This window comes from Ruditapes philippinarum, unplaced genomic scaffold (assembly GCF_026571515.1).
Source record: "Ruditapes philippinarum isolate M1 unplaced genomic scaffold, ASM2657151v2 ctg2259_1_1_1_1, whole genome shotgun sequence".
Lineage (NCBI taxonomy): Eukaryota > Metazoa > Mollusca > Bivalvia > Venerida > Veneridae > Ruditapes > Ruditapes philippinarum.
The window spans coordinates 128,776-149,039 of record NW_026866331.1 but is presented as its reverse complement, the minus strand read 5'-3'; the positions used below and the strand labels follow the sequence as shown (position 1 = coordinate 149,039).

The window sequence follows — 20,264 nt, the reverse complement described above, 5'->3', positions numbered from 1 at the left end:
AAAGAATATATATAGGAAGCATATGTTACCCATGAGTCACGATAACTTGATCGAACAATCAATTTTCAAAGCGCGTGCCGTTGATATAACTTATATTTATAGCTATTGGATAATGTTATGTAAAGTAATGTACGAGTATACAACATGCCAATATGATTACGTAGTACATCATTGTTTATAATGTAATTAATTTTACTAATTTGATATTAAATCGTTATTAAATGGAAATGAAAATCTTGTTTTCATATTTCGAAAAATGAAAGAATATAGATTGTTGATAAGCGTTTTCCCAAAAAGTCTATTTAAAGTGGTGACATAATCTGTAATGAGATATTTTCGTTCTGGTTGGGCACACGAAAATAGCACAATATCTCGTCGCGCAGTACAATTAGTTGGACTATAAACTGATAAGCGGTATTTCGCTTCATTTTAGTATATTACATAGAGTAGCGTGTTGACAAAACTTTAAATAATATTTTAATTATTTTTATATCATTCCAAAACAATTGTGAAGTAGAAAGTAGCTGCTCGCGGATTTAATTAAAAGTTGAAACTCTATATGTGATATATAGCATTACAATGAGAAAGTGTCCAGATTGTTCAATGGTTGGTTTCGAAAGTAAAGCATCGCTAAGACGTCACCGTAGAGCAGTGCATGGTTTTGTTGTATGCGACTGTCGAAGAAAATTTCTTAAAAGCGAATATATGGCGCAGCACAGAGCGATGAGTAGAGTTCATAACGGCTTTTCCAACCAATTTGCTGCTTCAAGTTCCTTGATAAGGTCATTTCAAGGATTAGCTATTGCTTCAACACCTGACCTTTATTCGCTACAAAGAGATGAGGTTGACACTTTTATATCTAACTACATACAAGTGGATTCACCATTTCGTTACTGCTGTGGAGAAGTGATAGACACCCTTGTCAGAAAGCTGCATCAAATTGTAGAATTTGCTGCAAAACTGGAACCAAGGGAGATTATTAAGGTGAGAAAGTTATAACTTCATAAATATAAAAAAGTCACATATTATCACACATTAAAACATTACTACATTAGCATTTTGTGAAAAATGGCTGTTTTCATTGAAAAGTCTCCTGTTACAAGTTCAAATTGCTATAAAACTATAAAAACTGCTTCAATACTAATCAAACTTGGCAAAAATGTTGACTGGACCATTGCCTTTGTAACAACATGCTTAGGCTTAAATTTCCTGTTACCATGACAACTAGGGGACATATCAAAATTGCCAAAAATCACTATTTTGCGTTGATTTTTTCCATCAAAATTGATTTCAATGTGCTGCAACTTCTCAACGATTTGAGATAGAGTCAAATGCTTTTCAGCGTTTGTTACACGTTACCTTATAGTCGATCTGGGATCATTTTTAGCCTCTCACAGGTCAATTTTTTTTTTGGCACATCCCCCTTCTGGCAAACCCCTAATGTATCTTTTGGATGGGGACCGGTGCTGAAAAAGTGCTCACTTTTTTATCACGAAAACATGTGTTTGGGGCCTAAACAGGACATTTTTTTCGCTATTTGAGGCCTAAAAGAGGGGGGGGGGTGGTCGAAAGTGCGTTGTTTCACGTATATATGAGGTAAATGGTTAAGTAAATCAAATCAGTGCTTTTCATTACCGAATTTATCAACGGTGGTCCATAAATTCCATGAATCTCTCAGAAATACCATGCAAATCATTTACCATGTTTCTTTTTCAATCCAGAATATGTTCGATAGATGTTGAAGCTTACACGCTGGCTTAAAGTATGTATAGTACCTCCTCTTTTTTTCCAGATTGTTTTATCGATTATATATTAGTTACTTAATTATTAGCATACCATGTATAATTTCTTAAGGTTGAACTTTAACATAATAATTGATGTACTTGTTGTACTACACTAATTTAGTCAGGATCACTAGGAAAAGGAACTGCAGTTAAGGACAGAGCCGATATAGATCTTGTGGTGATGCTGAACAATTATAGAGATGTTGAACAATTGATGAGAGACATGGAAGGCCTACTGGAACAGCTAGAGCGTTATTTACTGAGGTTTACTCAAGCCAGACATCAACGAAGAACGCGGTATTCCGTACAGGTGGAAATAACGTGCAGTTCTGGACATACGCACGATGTTGACATATTGCCAGCAGTGGACCTTCTTGGATTAGGTTGACATTTATATTTTGCTATAATTCCATTATGCTTTATTATGTCTTTATTATGCACTTAAAACATCGGTACTTCCTAAATGACAAGTTATAAATATTTAACAAAAACATTGAATTATAATACATGCTGAAACGTGGTATTTCATATTGCCATACTTTTGAAATCGTGTTTCATTTCAAAACGAAAGAAAAAAAAGTTTTTAAATAAAACTCATATTAACATTCAGGAAGCTCCCGTAAAGAAATATTTCAAAAGATGAAATACGCTTCAAAAGTAGACATCCACGAGTACTCGGTGTCACTGGCGCCTCTACAGCTTGGAATTATTAAGCCGTTACCGGCAAAAGTAAAGTCTTTGATCAAACTTCTGAAATATTGGAAAGATAAAAAGTTGAAGGTAAACATCTAGTCTGGTATTATTCTGTGATATGTATTTTACGTTAAAATAAACTGTCCTTGTTACACTGAATTTTATATAAAGACGCGCTGATGAGTCGTACAGGCGTTACATTTTTGCGATTTTGATAAATAAGGATTCATAATTGCATGTGACATCACTGTCTCATTTTTTTTATCATATATTCAGCCGTTTTACCGAAATTTACTATTGAATTATTGATTTTCGTATGGCGTAGTAATAAAGATATAGAACTTGGAACTCTATTCGAGTGTATGTTTTGTTATGCAATTAGGAGCGTAACGAGGCTGAAATGCCAAGCTTCGCTGAGAGGAAAACCAGTAGCCCAAACTGGCCTAGTTCATATGCTCTCGAACTTGTGGTTATAAACGCATGGAATGACGCAGGGAATCCGGAAGACTTTGAGATGACCAAGATTCTTCATGCTGTGCTGACATCCCTTGTTAACCACAAGAACTTTAGGATTGTCTTAAAAAGACAAATGGAATATAGTATGGACATTGTCCAGATCAGGTAAGGTTTTAAGAAATTTGACATAATGTAATACACTTTGTCGTTTATGTATATTTATTTAAAAGCTGCAAGATAAGATAAATTGTTTAATCATAGTATTCTAAACAATGTGAAAATATACTGGGGCGGGTATCTAGCCAAACAATTTACATATTTATTTTATTCTTTATCTTTTTATAGATCTTTAAGAAAATCAATTTAAGTGGTTTGAAAAGTGAATTACGTACGAAGGTTCATTTTTAAAGCTGTCAGTTAAGTCATTTTCCGAAACACAATTCCAGATTCAACATTTATCAAACATTTTCATTACAGTAAAACGCCGTATATCATGGACCCTGCCAATCCATTTAACGACATGTATCACGGCCTTGTTGGCGGTAAAGCTTTTAATTGGGAACAAGTAGTACCTGAAGCCAAGGTTTGGCTAAGTAAACCTTTATTCTTTGGTGATAACTCATCAAAGTTATGGTAAAACTGAAATATGATGGCATGAGTTATGCGCAAAAAAGGAAATAAAACTGGTGAATATACTCTGATCATGGCATAATATGGCACTCGATACTGTGTTTGTACTTTACAGTTAACCAAATTTATATCTTCAAAAACAAATCAATTATTTCTTTGTTTGTTGGAAATACAAGGATGTTTATTAAATTATATTTAATCTTTTGTTTGTTTTGGGTTGTACGTCACATCGACACGGTATAGGTCATATCGCGACGTTCCAGCTTTACTGGTGGAGGAAGACCTCAGGTGCTCTTCCGTGCATTATTTCAGGCACGAACGGGCACCTGAGTAGAATAACCGACGTACCGTAAGCTAGCAGGATAGCTTCCTCACATGAAAGAATCCAAAGTCCCTGTCGGGATTCGAACCCACAGCGGTGAGGGGCAAGTGATTATATCTAATCTAATGAGCATTTTTAATAGTTTGGTTTATTCAGCATTTTTGATAGTGATAATACACATAAGACAGGTTATTCAAATTTTAAATCAATATAAAAAGGCGCTTTTATGTAAATATTTTCTGCAATGCTAGAATTCTTATGCCATATGTATGATTTGAATTCTGATTAGTTTCTTTTCTTTCCAGAAGTTTTATCATATATTATTTAATATATATGTGCCATATGTGTCATATATAAATGAATCATACAGGTGTATTATCGTTTAAATTTTAACTTTGATAACGATCCCTTAATTAGTTTAAATTGATTTTATTTACTTTACTTGATTTAGAGCAAATGTACTTTGCATTTCGTTTTCGGAAAATATTTTAAAGCAAATCTTGGTAACTTTTGAGTTTATGCACTTTAATGATTCAGTGTTACATATGCTATTTAATTGGAAAGAAAATTGTTTTTATAGTAGAATGTTAATGCATGGAAGACATGTTTGTATGTCATTGTGTATTTCGTTACACATATCTTAGTTACATTATTACTAATCTTTTTCATTTTTTATCTTTTTTTATTTTAAGCTTTTTTTTGTATTTTTTATGATTGACTAAAGTAATGTATATGTACATTGTTGATAGTGTTTTTGGCGTCTCGATGAATGCAAAACAAGTTCTGCGCGGCTAATACTCATAAAAGTAATCTTTGAAAACATCTATTTCATCAATGTCTTGTCTTTTAGCCGTTTCATTCATTTTTCGTTAGTTTAACTATGAATATTTGATTTTTGAATCCGCATATAATACCAATTATGATTTGATGGGTTTAGTAAGCCTAGAATATTTATCATCTAATTTGAACAGTTCGTACACAAAAAAGATGAAAATGAAAAATTGGATGTTGAATAAAACGCTCGAGTGTTACAACAATATTTTTTGGAAACCAAAGTCGTTTAGACAATTGGCATTTATTTTGTTAAATGGGAAACGATTTTGTTGATCGTTTACTTCCTATAGGATATAGGATATTTTGCTGTTGCTTCTTGTTGTTTTTTATTCTGCACCATCAACAGAAAAGATAACTGTATATAGTATCAAAAATATGTTTGATTATTTCTCCAATTTAAAACTGCCGAAGAATCAACTGTTGAATAAATAAATGAAAGTATTATGTTGTTATTATTATTATTATTATAATTATCTATTATCAGGCAGTATGCAAAAATTATTCAGTACCATTTTGGATTCGAGGGATATATATGAATGTAGGTTTTGGAGACATCATTTTCCAAACAAAGAAGTTTCTGACAGTTTTTCTTTATTTTTTTAGTTCATCCACATGAAAATATTTATCTCTGACTTGTTATAATTTCTCAGAATGTCTAATAAATACCGTTTCCTACATTAAAGGGTGGAATAATAATTTGTCCTAAGACAAAAACTCGGCATAAAGTAGTTTTTATTCAGGAATGTCTTGCTAACAAATAATTACTGCACTCATTTTAGCAGTGTTACAGATAGACCTTTTTTAGAAACGTTGATATAAATATAGTGTATGAATTAAATGATTTTTTTTTAAGTTTTATTTTCATTATATGTCATGTAACATCAATATTGTTTACGTCATATTTAAGCATTTTTATATTGTTTTCTGTCTTACAGTTTGATTTTTAACCGTCTCTGATTTGTCTGGGATGGCGTGTGTTAGGGTTACATAAATCAATATGTTCTTGGTAAGCCATATGGCGACTTTCCAGCTTTACTGGTGGATGAGAACCTTAGGTGCCTCTGTGCACTATTTTAGGTACGAACGGGCACCTGAATAGAACCACCGACGATCCATAAGCTAGCTTCGTGTGTTAAAGTAACCGAACTCGGTCGCGGACGTCCCAAATCCTTTCACATAATAGATTTTATTCAAATTTTACATGATTAAGAGAAATAGTTTTAAAAGCAAATAGCTAGAAATGTGTCCATAGGACACGGATCCCCCCACACGCCACTGTTCTGTCAATCTTATGACTCTAGGTCAAATAATTTTTTGGACTACATGTGCCACAAGTTGAAAACTAAAAATCAACAAAGGGTCATAATTCTGTTAAATTTGGTCGTCCTTTACTACCATCTACACATTAATGTTGTTTATCCCTGGAAGTTTTAGCAAAATCTGCCATCCGGTTTAAGAGGAGTTGCGTTCACAAAATTTCTACATAGTATATAGTGAAAAAATCAACAAAGGGCCATAATTCTGTTAAATTTGGTCGCAGCGAAAATTCCTTCCTTTACTACCATCTACACATTAAGGTTGTTCAAGCAAAATCTGCCATCCGGTTTAAGAGGAGTTGCTTTCACAAGATTTCGGGACGTACGGAAGGACGGACAAGTGCAACGCTATATGCTTCCACTTTGTGGGGCATAAAAATGTGGGGCCATCGGTCTCGTTTTCGAGATACCTGTCCTTGAAATGAATGAGTGTGTTTATTTCAAGGGCAGAAATTTTCTTAATCAAGGGAAGCAATGCTTATTTGCTTCTGACTTCCACTTAAGTGATTGTATATACATGTAGGCCTATTGGTAACGAATGTAGTTTGTTCCATTTTTTTCTTTGCTAATTTTCTTCGTTCTAAAAAAGTTTCATTCCCCGTATTTAAATTGAGCTAGAAAATTGGCTGTGTGTGGTTTTGCATAAAGCTGGCGACCCTATGGCGGGGTCTCGGTATCTGACCAGTATATGGTCTACCGGAACGAATAAGTATGTGGGATTGCATAAGGCGATTTCGGATAGTTCGGGCATTGACACGTAGCTGTCGAGCAGTAACTGTAGCGCGCAAAAACCGGTTGCGAAGGTGATTCAGTGTAATGACGTGTCGTCCCCTAGTGGTCACATGAGGTGCACCAGATCTCGGACGATCATGAACGGAACCAGTATTACAAAACCGTGTACTAAGATTATGAATTGTTGTCTAGAGCAGCCAAAATGTTGTGCAACGTCCATAGCCTTTGCAACCGCTTGCAGCATCTCAATAGCCTGCTTAATTGCGTTGATTTTCAGAAAACCGTGGAATGGCTGCTGAAAGTCTTAAGATTTAACAATATTTTTTGTCGAAGTTTTGAATAAGAGTAAACTTTTCTGTGTAAGAAGTTTTACTCAATATGAACGTTATACTGTTAGGGCCATTGTGGTAATACTTTATATACAATGCGATAACGCAATTACAACAGTAAGATAAAAAGACAATGCGATAGTGTGATGGCGACAATTCGATAATGCGACGGCGACAGTGCGATAACACGATGACGACAATACAATCGTGCGATAATATCGCACTATCGTATTGTCGTCATCGCATTGTCGCACTGTCTCCATCGCAATATCGTATTGTCGTCATCGTACTGTCGCCCTATGGATTATAAATTATAACCACGATGGCCTTAACGGTATTCCGTATATATGACATGGAATTATTTGAGGCGTGCTCTGAGTAAAAAAACGGAAGTCGCCCGTGCATAATACAACTGCACGAGATTATTTGTGCAATGTTTCGACAGGTAAATTAAATGAGGAAGATTTGCTTATCACACATTATGAGTACGCACTGAAAAAAGTTTCTATTTTTGCTTAGTGTAGTTATGCCCCTTTTTGTGAAATTATTAAGGACTTCAATGATGTGTTTTGCTTGGTGTGTAAGTATCAAATCACTTGGTAAGCAATTAACAGAGTAATTAACAGAATTAAAGAGTTTTATGCCCCTTGTAAAGCAAATTCTAACCCATTCTATCGAAGTCTTTAATCAATTGTGACGCCTTGTTACTTTGAACAGTATGAAATAAATCTTAATGTTAATACAGCTTTAAATAACGCTAATAGATTTTATATATACAAACATATGATCGTCTAAATGCTATTCGTATCAATCATCTTTATAATCAAATTAACACACCTTGGCCTTATGCATAAAGACATTATGTAAGTATGCAATACCGTAGTAACATGGTAAAGTGATTCCCAAAGAATAAAGACCACTGGTCTATATCTTTCTAAAAAATTACTTGTCAAGTTAAATCATGACTAAATTTCAATGCGGCAGCTGCACAAGTGCTTCGTTGAATTGACCAGAAAAGCACCAAAACAGATTTTCTTCTTGTCGTTAATTTGAACTTATTTTATTGCAACAATAGCAACAAAAACAAGTAAACGTTATACTTTTTGTATAATAAATTGAAAATAGGGTTACATATTGTACAAGAGATAAGACTTTTTATATATCGTATTTAAAATTTTAAAATTGAAAATCTGGTTCACAAAAAGTAACTCAGTTTCTGTAAAAATTGTTTGCATATAAATTTGAACCTAGGATTAGGTCAGTCACAAAAAGTAAAAAGAGAATGTACCCAACAATAGCAGCTTCAAGTAGTAAATTATCTGTTTGAGGTCGATTAAATATGGAGTCAATATTCTGCAAGTTTTTTGAGGATGGTTGGGGATGGGGGAGGTCATTTTTCTTAGAGGGATTCAATTTTCAGGATTGTATATCACCTGTCACTGGGTCATTGTCATCAAACTTTGCTATGGTGTAAATACGGATGTAATAGCTCATTCAAATTGTAGGTCACTAAATCGGGGACATTGCAATCAAGATCAAAAGGTAATTTTCGCATACAAAAATGTATCTTCAGTCAAAATTTGATACAGGACCCAAATATATCTCCTTATTTTCAAGTCTTATTAGTGATTTAAAAATATTTCATATAAAAGTTTTTTTAACAATGGTTACCAAAAGGGGAATTATTATTATAACAAACTTTGTTCTTCCTGTATCCACCATCTTAAAGTACTTGGCCCCCAGGGTAGGGCCAAAAATCAAAGAGGCATATACTTTACATACATTTTTGTAAAGGACCACAAGGCAATGCATCGCTTTTTAGCAATGTTGGCTGTAGAGGGCGGAGTTAGGTTTTCACCGTAACCTTACGGTTTGTACCGAAACCGCTCTTCACTGGTGTCTCCGTACTGTACTACCACTAACGATGGGCCAATAGCGATTACCTATATATAAACCACCTTAGCACAGGGCATTGCAGAAGAGCAGTTTTTTTAGTTTTCATCATCTAAAACTTATGTGACTGACCTTTAATTGCATCTAACTAATACAATCTATCCAACTTTTGTAAAGGGCCTAAGAAGAACCATCCTTGCTGCTGAAGTCAAACAAATATACGGGACGGTATACTTTGCAGACGACTTTGCAGACAAGTTAAACATAGAGGGATTTTGCAGACAAGTTAAATAAAGAAGGAATTTAGATTTTGCAGACAATATAGATTATATAGGGGGTGTTTAATCCCTTGTCAAAAGGTGTTAATGGGCAATTATATTGATTTAATACCATCTAGAAAGATCTATAATTATTTGCAAAACTTTATTTATTATTTGAAAAATAGTTTTAATGATGATTTTTTTTAACAATAATTTATGCTTTTATAAAAAAAATATAAGAATATAATTAAAAAAAAGCACTAAGTAATTGCATGAGACAGAATATAATTATTATAACAAACAAACAATATTAAATAACTTTTTTTAAGTTAATACATAAAGTATAGACAGAATAGAGGTTGAATTTTGCAGACAAGTTAAACTAAGAAGGTTTTGCAGACAAGTTAAAATAAGAAGGACTTTGCAGACAAGTTAGATATAGAACAGAATATGAAATGAAAGGGAATTATTTGAAAAATCAGTATTTCGCAGACAGAAATAATGTTGAATTTTGCAGACAAGTTAAAATAAGAAGGATTTTGCAGACAAGTTAGATATAGAACAGAATATAAAATGATGGGGGGCGGGGGGATATTAGAAAAATCTGTATTTTGCAGAAAGAATTTATGTTGAATTTTGCAGACAAGTTAAAATAAGAAGGATTTTGCAGACAAGTTAGATGTAGAACAGAATATAAATTGAAAGGGGAAACATAAAGAAAATCAGTATTTCATAGACAGAAATAATCTTGAATTTGACAGACAAGTTAAAGTAAGAAGGATTTTGCAGACAAGTTAGATATAGAACAAAATATAAAATGAAAGGTGAACATAAGGAAAATCTGTATTTCGAAGACAGAATTAATGTTGAATTTTGCAGACAAGTTAGAATAAGAAGGATTATGCAGACAAGTTAGATATAGAACAGAATAAAAAATAATAGGGGAATATTAGAAAAATCTGTATTTTGCAGACAGATTATTAATGTAAATTTTGTAGACAAGTTAAAATAAGAAGGATTGTGCAGACAAGTTAGATATAGAACAGAATATAAAATGATGGGGGAATATTAGAAAAATCTGTATTTCGCAGACAGAATTAATGTTGAATTTGCAGACAAGTTAAAATAAGAAGGATTTTGCAGACAAGTTAGATATAGAACAGAATATAAAATGAAAGGGGAAAATAAGAAAAATCAGTATTTCGCAGACAGAAATAATGTTGAATTTTGCAGACAAGTTAAAATAAGAAGGATTTTGCAGACAAGTTAGATATAGAACAGAATATAAAATGAAAGGGAATTATTTGGAAAATCAGTATTTCGCAGACAGAAATAATGTTGAATTTTGCAGACAAGTTAAACTAAGAAGGATTTTGCAGACAAGTTAAAATAAGAAGGACTTTGCAGACAAGTTAGAATATTAGAAAAATCTGTATTTTGCAGACAGAATTAATGTTGAATTTATTATTATTCAATAATTATTTTCTTTACTTTAAATTAATTGTTGGTTCTGTATATCTACTATTAATATTCTTTATCCATTTATAGCCTTTTCAGTTCTTTGTATGACCTTTTGTCCTGTGTATTGTTAATGACATTCAATGATTAAAAGGTGTGAACCAATTAGTAATAAATGATCTGTACCAGTGTTTATTGTTATTTCAAAGTGTCAATACATGTTGTATATTCAATTTGTTTATCTATGTGATATTTTGGTTAAAAAAACTTGAATGTCAATGATATTTGAAGTAATATTACCCAGTATTATTCATTTATTACTTATGTTATGTTCTTATACATCTCAGACTATGTTAGATTTTTTTTATGTTTTTAATAATTATGTGAAAAACTATTGCTAATAAATAAAGTTAAGATTGAAAAAAAAAGCTTTGAAAAAATTAAGGTAAAGAAAATAATTTTATTGATTAATAATAAATTCAACATTTTTTTTCTGTCTGCAAAATACAGATTTTTCTAAAAGTCACCTCATATTTCATATTTTGTTCTATATCTAACTTGTCTGCAAATCCTTCTTATTTTAACTTGTCAGCAAAATTCAACATTAATTCTGTCTGCAAAATACAGATTTTACCTTATAATCCCCTATCATTTCATATTTTGTTCTATATCTAACTTGTCTGCAAATCCTTCTTATTTTAACTTGTCTGCAAAAATCAACCTTAATTCTGTCTGCAAAATACAGATTTTTCCAATAGTCACCTCAAATTTCATATTTTGTTCTATATCTAACTTGTCTGCAAAATCCTTCTTATTTTAACTTGTCTGCAAAATTCAACATTAATTCTGTCTGCAAAATACAGATTTTACCTTATAATCCTCTATCATTTTATATTTTGTTCTATATCTAACTTGTCTGCAAAATTCAACATTAATTGTGTCTGCAAAATACAGATTTTACCTTATAATCCCCTATCATTTCATGTTTTGTTCTATATCTAACTTGTCTGCAAAATCCTTCTTATTTTAACTTGTCTGCAAAAATCAACCTTAATTCTGTCTGCAAAATACAGATTTTACCTTATAATCCCCTATCATTTTAATATATTTTGTTCTATATCTAACTTGTCTGCAAAATTCAACATTAATTCTGTCTGCAAAATACAGATTTTACCTTATAATCCCCTATCATTTCATATTTTGTTCTATATCTAACTTGTCTGCAAAATCCTTCTTATTTTAACTTGTCTGCAAAAATCAACCTTAATTCTGTTTGCAAAATACAGATTTTTCCAATAGTCACCTCAAATTTCATATTTTGTTCTATATCTAACTTGTCTGCAAAATCCTTCTTATTTTAACTTGTCTGCAAAATTCAACATTAATTCTGTCTGCAAAATACAGATTTTACCTTATAATCCTCTATCATTTTATATTTTGTTCTATATCTTACTTGTCTGCAAAATTCAACATTAATTGTGTCTGCAAAATACAGATTTTACCTTATAATCCCCTATCATTTCATGTTTTGTTCTATATCTAACTTGTCTGCAAAATCCTTCTTATTTTAACTTGTCTGCAAAATTCAACATTAATTCTGTCTGCAAAATACAGATTTTACCTTATAATCCTCTATCATTTTATATTTTATTCTATATCTAACTTGTCTGCAAAATTCAACATTAATTCTGTCTGCAAAATACAGATTTTACCTTATAATCCCCTATCATTTCATGTTTTGTTCTATATCTAACTTGTCTGCAAAATCCTTCTTATTTTAACTTGTCTGCAAAAATCAACCTTAATTCTGTCTGCAAAATACAGATTTTACCTTATAATCCCCTATCATTTTATATTTTGTTCTATATCTAACTTGTCTGCAAAATTCAACATTAATTGTGTCTGCAAAATACAGATTTTTCCAATAGTCACCTCAAATTTCATATTTTGTTCTATATCTAACTTGTCTGCAAAATCCTTCTTATTTTAACTTGTCTGCAAAATTCAACATTAATTCTGTCTGCAAAATACAGATTTTACCTTATAATCCCCTATCACTTCATATTTTGTTCTATATCTAACTTGTCTGCAAAATCCTTCTTATTTTAACTTGTCTGCAAAATTCAACATTAATTCTGTCTGCAAAATACAGATTTTACCTTATAATCCCCTATCACTTCATATTTTGTTCTATATCTAACTTGTCTGCAAAATCCTTCTTATTTTAACTTGTCTGCAAAATTCAACCTTAATTCTGTCTGCAAAATACAGATTTTACCTTATAATCCTCTATCATTTTATATTTGTTCTATATCTAACTTGTCTGCAAATTCAACATTATTACAAATTGTGTCTGCAAAATACAGATTTTACCTTATAATCCCCTATCATTTCATATTTTGTTCTATATCTAACTTGTCTGCAAAATCCTTCTTATTTTAACTTTTCTGCAAAATTCAACCTTAATTTTGTCTGCAAAATACAGATTTTACCTTATAATCCCCTATCATTTTATATTTTGTTCTATATCTAACTTGTCTGCAAAATTCAACATTAATTGTGTCTGCACAATACAGATTTTTCCAATAGTCACCTCAAATTTATATTGTTTGTTTGTTATAAGCATTATATACTGTCTCATGCAATTATTATGTTTTTATTTATATTCTTATTTTTTTATGAAAGCATAAATTAAAAAAAAAAAACATCAAATTAAAACTATATTTTTTTAATTAAATAAAGTTTTGCAAATTAATTATACTTTCTAAATGGCATTACTTCAATGTAATTGCCCATTCACACCTTTTGACCAGTTGACAAGGGATTAAACATCCCCTATATAATCTATATTGTCTGCAAAGTCTAAAATCCTTCTTTATTTAACTTGTCTGCAAAATCCCTCTATGTTTAACTTGTCTGCAAAGTCGTCTGCAAAGTATACCATCCCCAAATATACAAATGTAGATCCTGTGATCATATATTGGAGATTTTATTCTTAACATTTTGGACAATAAAATTCACTGCAGCTGATTAATATCACCACCAACAACTTTGACTTTTTGAAAAATAAGTAGTCTGACTCAATCTATAGTAAATGAAGTATCAACTTTGTACAAAGAATTATTTTAATTAATTGAAACCCCAACTGAGGTCTTCATATAAGTTTGCTATACACCAAGTTTGATAACAATATCTCATTCCTAACTCTAGTTTTTGTCAGGAAACCATTTTTCTATTTAAGTTACATTAACTTTACCTTGACCCAAGGGGGTCCAAATGCAATACCAGCCGGGGTCTTCATATAAGCTTGCTATACACCAAGTTTGACTAAAATATCTCATTCCTAACTCGAGTTATTGTCTGGAAACTATATTTCTATTTTAAGTAATAATGACCTTGACCCCCAGGGGGTCCAAATGCAATACCAACCGAGGTCTCCACATAAGGTTGCTATATATCACGTTTGATTACAATACCTCCTTCTAAACTCTACTTATCGTCCAAATACCATGATGTGGACCGACCAACGAAGTACCGACAAGCTGACTTCGTGTGTGGGGGGTTTAAATATCAGGTGATCCCCATTTAGCGGTATTTACTCAGTAAAAACCAATAAAGTAGTGTTTCCAGTGGATAGAATAACAATAACACAATTTAAGTAAGAATTTTTTTATGTTTATGAAAACAATCATGGAGTCAAAGAAATAGGGAAGAAAGAAAACAGTTGAACTTATCACAGATGTTAAACACTCTTTTCTACAAAAAACACAAATGGTATTAGCACCATTTTCAATACTCTAAAACAATATTACTCCTAGAGGATGAACAACAACCATAAAAACATTTTAAAAATGTTAAACATTAATATGCAGCATATCATTTATAATTAAGAATATTGGATCAATATTGTTCTGAATACCACTCACACTGCTTTAATTGTATAATGAAACTGCCAAAGCTGCCTTACTTTAATTTTGGTCCTGTAGAAGTTTCATGAATTTCATTACATGTACATGTAAATTCTTAAAACTATGCAGCTTTAATTGTAGCTACAAATGTACATAAATAATGGTGGCAAAGGCTTGGTTTCCAGCATTGTGAGGGCTAATATAAACATGTATCTTGTCTATCCATCTATACAAAATAATAGCACTTTATATACATCTAAAATATGTACAATTGTTTAAGGATTACAAACCCTTATGAGCATGTATGGAAAGCACTAAATTGGTATTTTCTCAAATAATGATGTCTCATTCAAAAACACCCACTATCAGGACAATCTTAATTTACTAAAATAGGTATAACAAAAGCAATCAACAGGAAGCAAGAAAACAATTGGGTTATTTTAAAAAAAATATTTTCAGACAGGAGTTAATATATACATGTATTCATTTGGGAATGTAATCCTTAGTTTGCATAATAGATAAACCACTATACACTTAAGCAGCCAATAGTAAAGAGCCTAGTCACACTAAGCCTGACTTTTTACTAGTGGCATTGCCGAGTGGTTAAGGTCACCTTCTTTAAAATCACTTATCCCTCAACACTGTGGGTTTGAATCCCTTCAGGAACTTTGGATTCTTCTACATGAGGAAGGTATTAAGCTGGCTTTGGTAAAGTAGTGGTTATACCAAACCTTGAGAAGTGGCACCTAGCTGAGGACTTCCTTCACCACTCAAGCTGGTGAACTTTACAGTTTCGATGTGACTTAACATCCAAAGAAGCTAAAAAGTGATTATTGCTTATATTATTAGGCTGCATGCTTTGATTATTGCTGAATTCATTCATCTCTAAATCATGTAAAGCCAATAACTCTTGGTCACTGGAGACATTTGATCATTCATTAAATCCAACTTTAAAACGCCTTTCAGACACCTCATACACATATATCCTTCTCTTCTTTTGTATATTAGGTCTTTGGCGGCTGTTTGTAATTTCAGATATAATATTCACAAAATACCAGGCTTCTTAGGCTTCACATGTAACAGATTTGACCGTTTCACTAAATATTTTCATTAAAACATTTCTTTCAATATTATTTTTTTTCTCTCCATGAATTATTCTATATTGAGTATACAATGTCCTGACTCTATTCAGGTGGCAAAAGATTGAATCAAACAGATTAAAGGTTAAACAAAATCATACATTTAAAGAAGTACCTAAATGAAAACAAAAAATATTGGTCAGTCATTTTTCTTTTTGCATAAAATTTACCACAATTCTGATTCCAAGATGTTTTAAGACAAAAAAACATTTTTAGATTTAAAACACACAATGGCTTTAATTAAATAACCATTTATTTTAAAGTACAAAATGTATGATCATCTGAAAAAGTGAATAATTTCAGGACTACCTTATTTTTTCCAATTTTCCTGTTTTTAACATGATTATTTTTTTCCAGATTATGAAAAAGGCATGGGTTAGTGCAAAAATATAATAAAATAAAAATCATCAACAGGTTTAGAAATCAACTGGGCCCGTTTTAATCAATTAAAGAAAGATACTTTAATATTTGTCTTCTTTGCTCTCTGCGCAAATTGCACATAAATAGCCAGAAATAAGCATGACAAATACAGAGAAGTCAGACAAGTTTCAATAGGATACCTTATTATATCTAATGCACAAGAAACATCACAAGTGAGCTGTGCTCTTGGCTTTTTATGTTTTATTGTGTGAGGGTCAGTCTAGGGCTTGATTATTGAACATAAACTTTCCATCATAAGAGTTGTTTTGTCCAAGTATGTATTAAATCCATTCATAAATAACAAAATTATGGCAATTTAAGCAAAATTCAATTATCAGACCTTGATGGAATAAGTTCTTTAAAGGTTAAGGTAACACCAGAACTACTAGTATTTAACATGTCTGTTGAGTTTTTTTGTTTGAAGTGTTGTTTTGCCTAACAATAAGTCAAATATAACAATTTTTTTTTCTAATTTAGCATTTTTTTTCTATCTTAGTGACTTTGACCAAAGGGGGCAAAAATGCAATTTCAAGCTATCTTCCTACATGCCAAGTGTGCTCACAATATCTCACACGTTACTCTAGTTGTCTATCAGAAACAATTTTCTATTTAAAAGATTACCGACATCAACATTGACCCTAGGGTTGCCAAAAGTAATCCCAATTGAGGTCTCCACAAAAGCTTCCTACAGACCCTTTCATTTAAACGATAACAGTCAGGGAAGAGTTACTTCCCTTACCGGATGTGACATAAATGGGGGATTAAACTATACAGGCCGCATAGAATGTCTAAGCTTATTGAAAAGTTAAATGTCTAAATACTGATTGTTCAATTATGATTATGATATGTAAAAATTTACTCATGCATACATAATTCAATATCAAGACTATAAAAAAATACAAAAAGATTGAGATTAATTCTCACTTCCAGTGAAACAGCAAAATTTCAAAGTGACTATATTTATAAAAATTTTCTAATTCCAGGATAAAAAGCTATAGTAACTAAATCAAATGATAATATTTTATAAACACCCATACACACTGAAATTTCCCATCATATAAATTGAAATGGTCATTTTCTAGTTTTCTGTGTTACAGTTTCTGTCATTTAGAAAATTCGGGCGTATTTGTGATAAACATAAAAATAAGATTGCCAATGTTTTTTTTAATGATTGTTATTCAAGCTTTAATAGAACAACAGCAGAAAGCATTCTGCCAACACTTACCGATTCTTTTTCATTATGCCATATCAAAAATCTTTCAAAGAACCAGTGAAGGATATAATCTTATAAATATTCCGGAAAGAACAATTACTTTTATAACTTTAGATTCATATATCACCAGGGTGCATTTTTTAGAGTTATAACATTACATCAGATTACGTCACTTTTGTTAGTTGTCAAAATATTTATGGTCCGAATTTGGTTATGGATCATCCTGGGGACTTAATTGGTCATACCTTACTAATTTGATACTCCAAAATGACTACTAACTAGCACAGTCAAAAATACGTAAAATTATAATTCATTTAATACATGTAACGAATTTCTGTGTACGTATTTCACAACTTGTTTTTTGAAGTGATTTTTTTTAAATATTTGATAAGCAGAGTATGAATTAAAAAAAGTATCAAGTTGAAAATATAACTTTACCAGCTTAAATATATTGGTGTGATGTACGATTTTTTGAGAGTGCCTTTTTTGCCGACACAAATAGTATACAGTCATGTACATTCAAAAGAATTTTTACTTTTTATGCCTAAACATTTTTTTTAGAAATTACATAAATTTATATTGTTGTTTTTCCTTGACTTAGTAATGCTTAAATCAAAATAATTTTTAAATCAACCAGTATCTTGCAATTAATTATTACTCAGCCGTTTTTTGAAACTACAGAATACTTACATTTTTGAAACTCAAAATATCTTTTGGGGTATTGTATATTAGCAGCGACATATAGATACATTATCTACATCTTTGGTATTAGCAAGTTAATACGATTTAACTGCCAGGTAAAATTTTCATTATTAAGAATCTAACGAAAATGGTAATCATGATCAGTTACCCAGCCATATGGTCTACTATTAAAACAAATCGTTAACCTTTATTAAAGTAAACATTTTTATTCATTTGATCATCCTTTTTAAGTAATATCTTATTAAATTATACAAATTTTGGCAATTTCAATCTGCCAATCTTACAAGAGAAAGGAGTTATCCCTCTATTAATATACTTAATCGTATCGGCAATGTCCACCGTATCCCCCAATGACATCATTCAAGGGCGACAACTTGAATACGGTTTTAAATGAAAGGGTCTATATATCATGTTTTTTGACTACATATTTTATCCCTTACACTAGTATTAAATCGACCAGAAACCATTTTCTTTTTAACATTGACTCTGTGGGGGGATCCAAAAACCACAAAGGTTCCTATTACAAAACCTCATTCGTAGCTCTAAACATCTGAAAACCATTTAAAATTTTAGGTCACCTTGACATTAAGGGGCCATAAAAATTCCCTGGTATGGTCACTTCATAAGCTTCCATTATATAATGTACCAAGTTTGACAACAATTATCACATTCCTAACCACTTTAGTGACCTTAACCTTTCTTCTTAAGAAAGCCAAATAGCAACCCTAGGCAAGGTGACAAAATAAGCTTCATGTACACCAAGTTTGATTACAAAATGTCATTCCTACCTCTAGTTATAAACCAGAATCCACCAATTTGATACCTGCCCCACAACAGCATGCCTACCATTCACTAATCTAATAATCAGGATTTTCAAAATTGAAACAATATTTTTTTCATAATTACAACACTGTTTTACAGGTCAAAGCCATAATCAGAACAGGCCCAGTTAATTTCTTCATATATAAATCAAAATTTAGTCACAATATGTAAATTTACATAAAAAAAAGAAAAGAAAATGATATCCAATTACTAGTCACATTTATCTTTTAAAATGTTCACATCATATTCATATAAGACCCTTTTCACAACTGGTTTGTCACAAAATTTGCAGCGTTCTCCAGGATGAACAGCACATTCAATACAAACAATATGCCCACAAGTAGATTGGCTGACTCTAACTTTCCTTATACCACACACACCACATATAGATAGATCCTTCCCATGCTGACTTTCTGTAAAAAGAAAGGCAATAAAAAATACTAAAACAAATATCAATATATGGTTTAGTTTGCATTTTAAAGGTTAAAGTATCATTTCATGTATTTATAGAATTTATAACAAGAACTGTTAGGACAGCGACGCTCAACTATACGAAAAAGTTGTCACAAGGGTTTTTCATCAAGTATAATAATGCTTACCTATATGAACACATAAAATTGTCAGAAAATGTACAAAGGCTTGTTATTTAGATGCTTTATCGAGTAAATCACTACTTTATTATTACGAATGCATAAAATTGTCCCAAAAAAGGCACAAACCCTTCAGTAGTTATTGAGATACCAGCCTACAAGCAAAAACTTTACCAAGAATTTCTAAGCCGAAAAAGGGGCATAATTATGCAAAAAGAGAAATAAGAGTTATGGGACTTGTGCCAATCATGTTAGATAATCACAGAAAACAAGTGTGTGAAGTTTCAATCCATTTCCCTTCAGGAAATACAAGCTTACACGCAAAAGCTTAACCAAGAATTTCTAAGTCGAATAAGGGGCATAAATATGCAAAAATGCAAATCAGAGTTATGGGACTTGTGACAATCATGTGAGATAAGCACAGAATACAAGTGTGTGAAGTTTCAATCCATTCCCTTCAGAAGTTATGGAAATACTTGCTTACACACAAAAACTTAACCAAGAATTTTTAAGTCAAAAAGGGGCATAATTATTCAAAAAAGCAAATCAGAGTTATGGGACTTGTACTAATCATGTAAGATAATCATAGAGAACAAGTGTGTGAAGTTTCAATCCATTCCCTTCAAAAGTTATGGAGATACCAGCTTACATGCAAAAACTTAACCACAGGAACGCCGACGCCGAAAAATGGGTGACTGCTTGAGCTGGATTATTCTGCAAATAGTCTAGCTAAAAATGGAGTTATGAAATATTTTGGTATAAT

The 20,264-nt window shown here is 31.6% G+C and overlaps 2 protein-coding genes across 7 annotated transcripts in view; one reads left to right on the top strand and one right to left on the bottom strand.

Moving 5' to 3' along the window:
- The first annotated feature begins 401 nt into the window (after positions 1-401).
- LOC132732177 (2'-5'-oligoadenylate synthase 1A-like) lies at positions 402-5,160 on the top strand. Its single transcript, XM_060718549.1, has 5 exons — positions 402-984; positions 1,906-2,167; positions 2,395-2,564; positions 2,860-3,098; positions 3,411-5,160. Exons 1-5 carry the CDS (start codon positions 580-582, stop codon positions 3,568-3,570), a joined length of 1,236 nt encoding a protein of 411 aa, XP_060574532.1. The 5' UTR covers positions 402-579; the 3' UTR covers positions 3,571-5,160.
- Positions 5,161-14,360: 9,200 nt separating this feature from the next.
- Positions 14,361-20,264, bottom strand: part of LOC132732182 (uncharacterized) — a 66,403-nt gene continuing 60,499 nt past the window's right edge. For all 6 annotated transcript variants that reach the window (XM_060718554.1, XM_060718557.1, XM_060718559.1 and 3 more), the window contains exon 14: positions 14,361-19,324. In XM_060718554.1, coding sequence (XP_060574537.1) covers positions 19,122-19,324 — 203 coding nt within the window. In that variant the 3' untranslated portion in view covers positions 14,361-19,121. The remainder of the gene's footprint in view (positions 19,325-20,264) is intronic.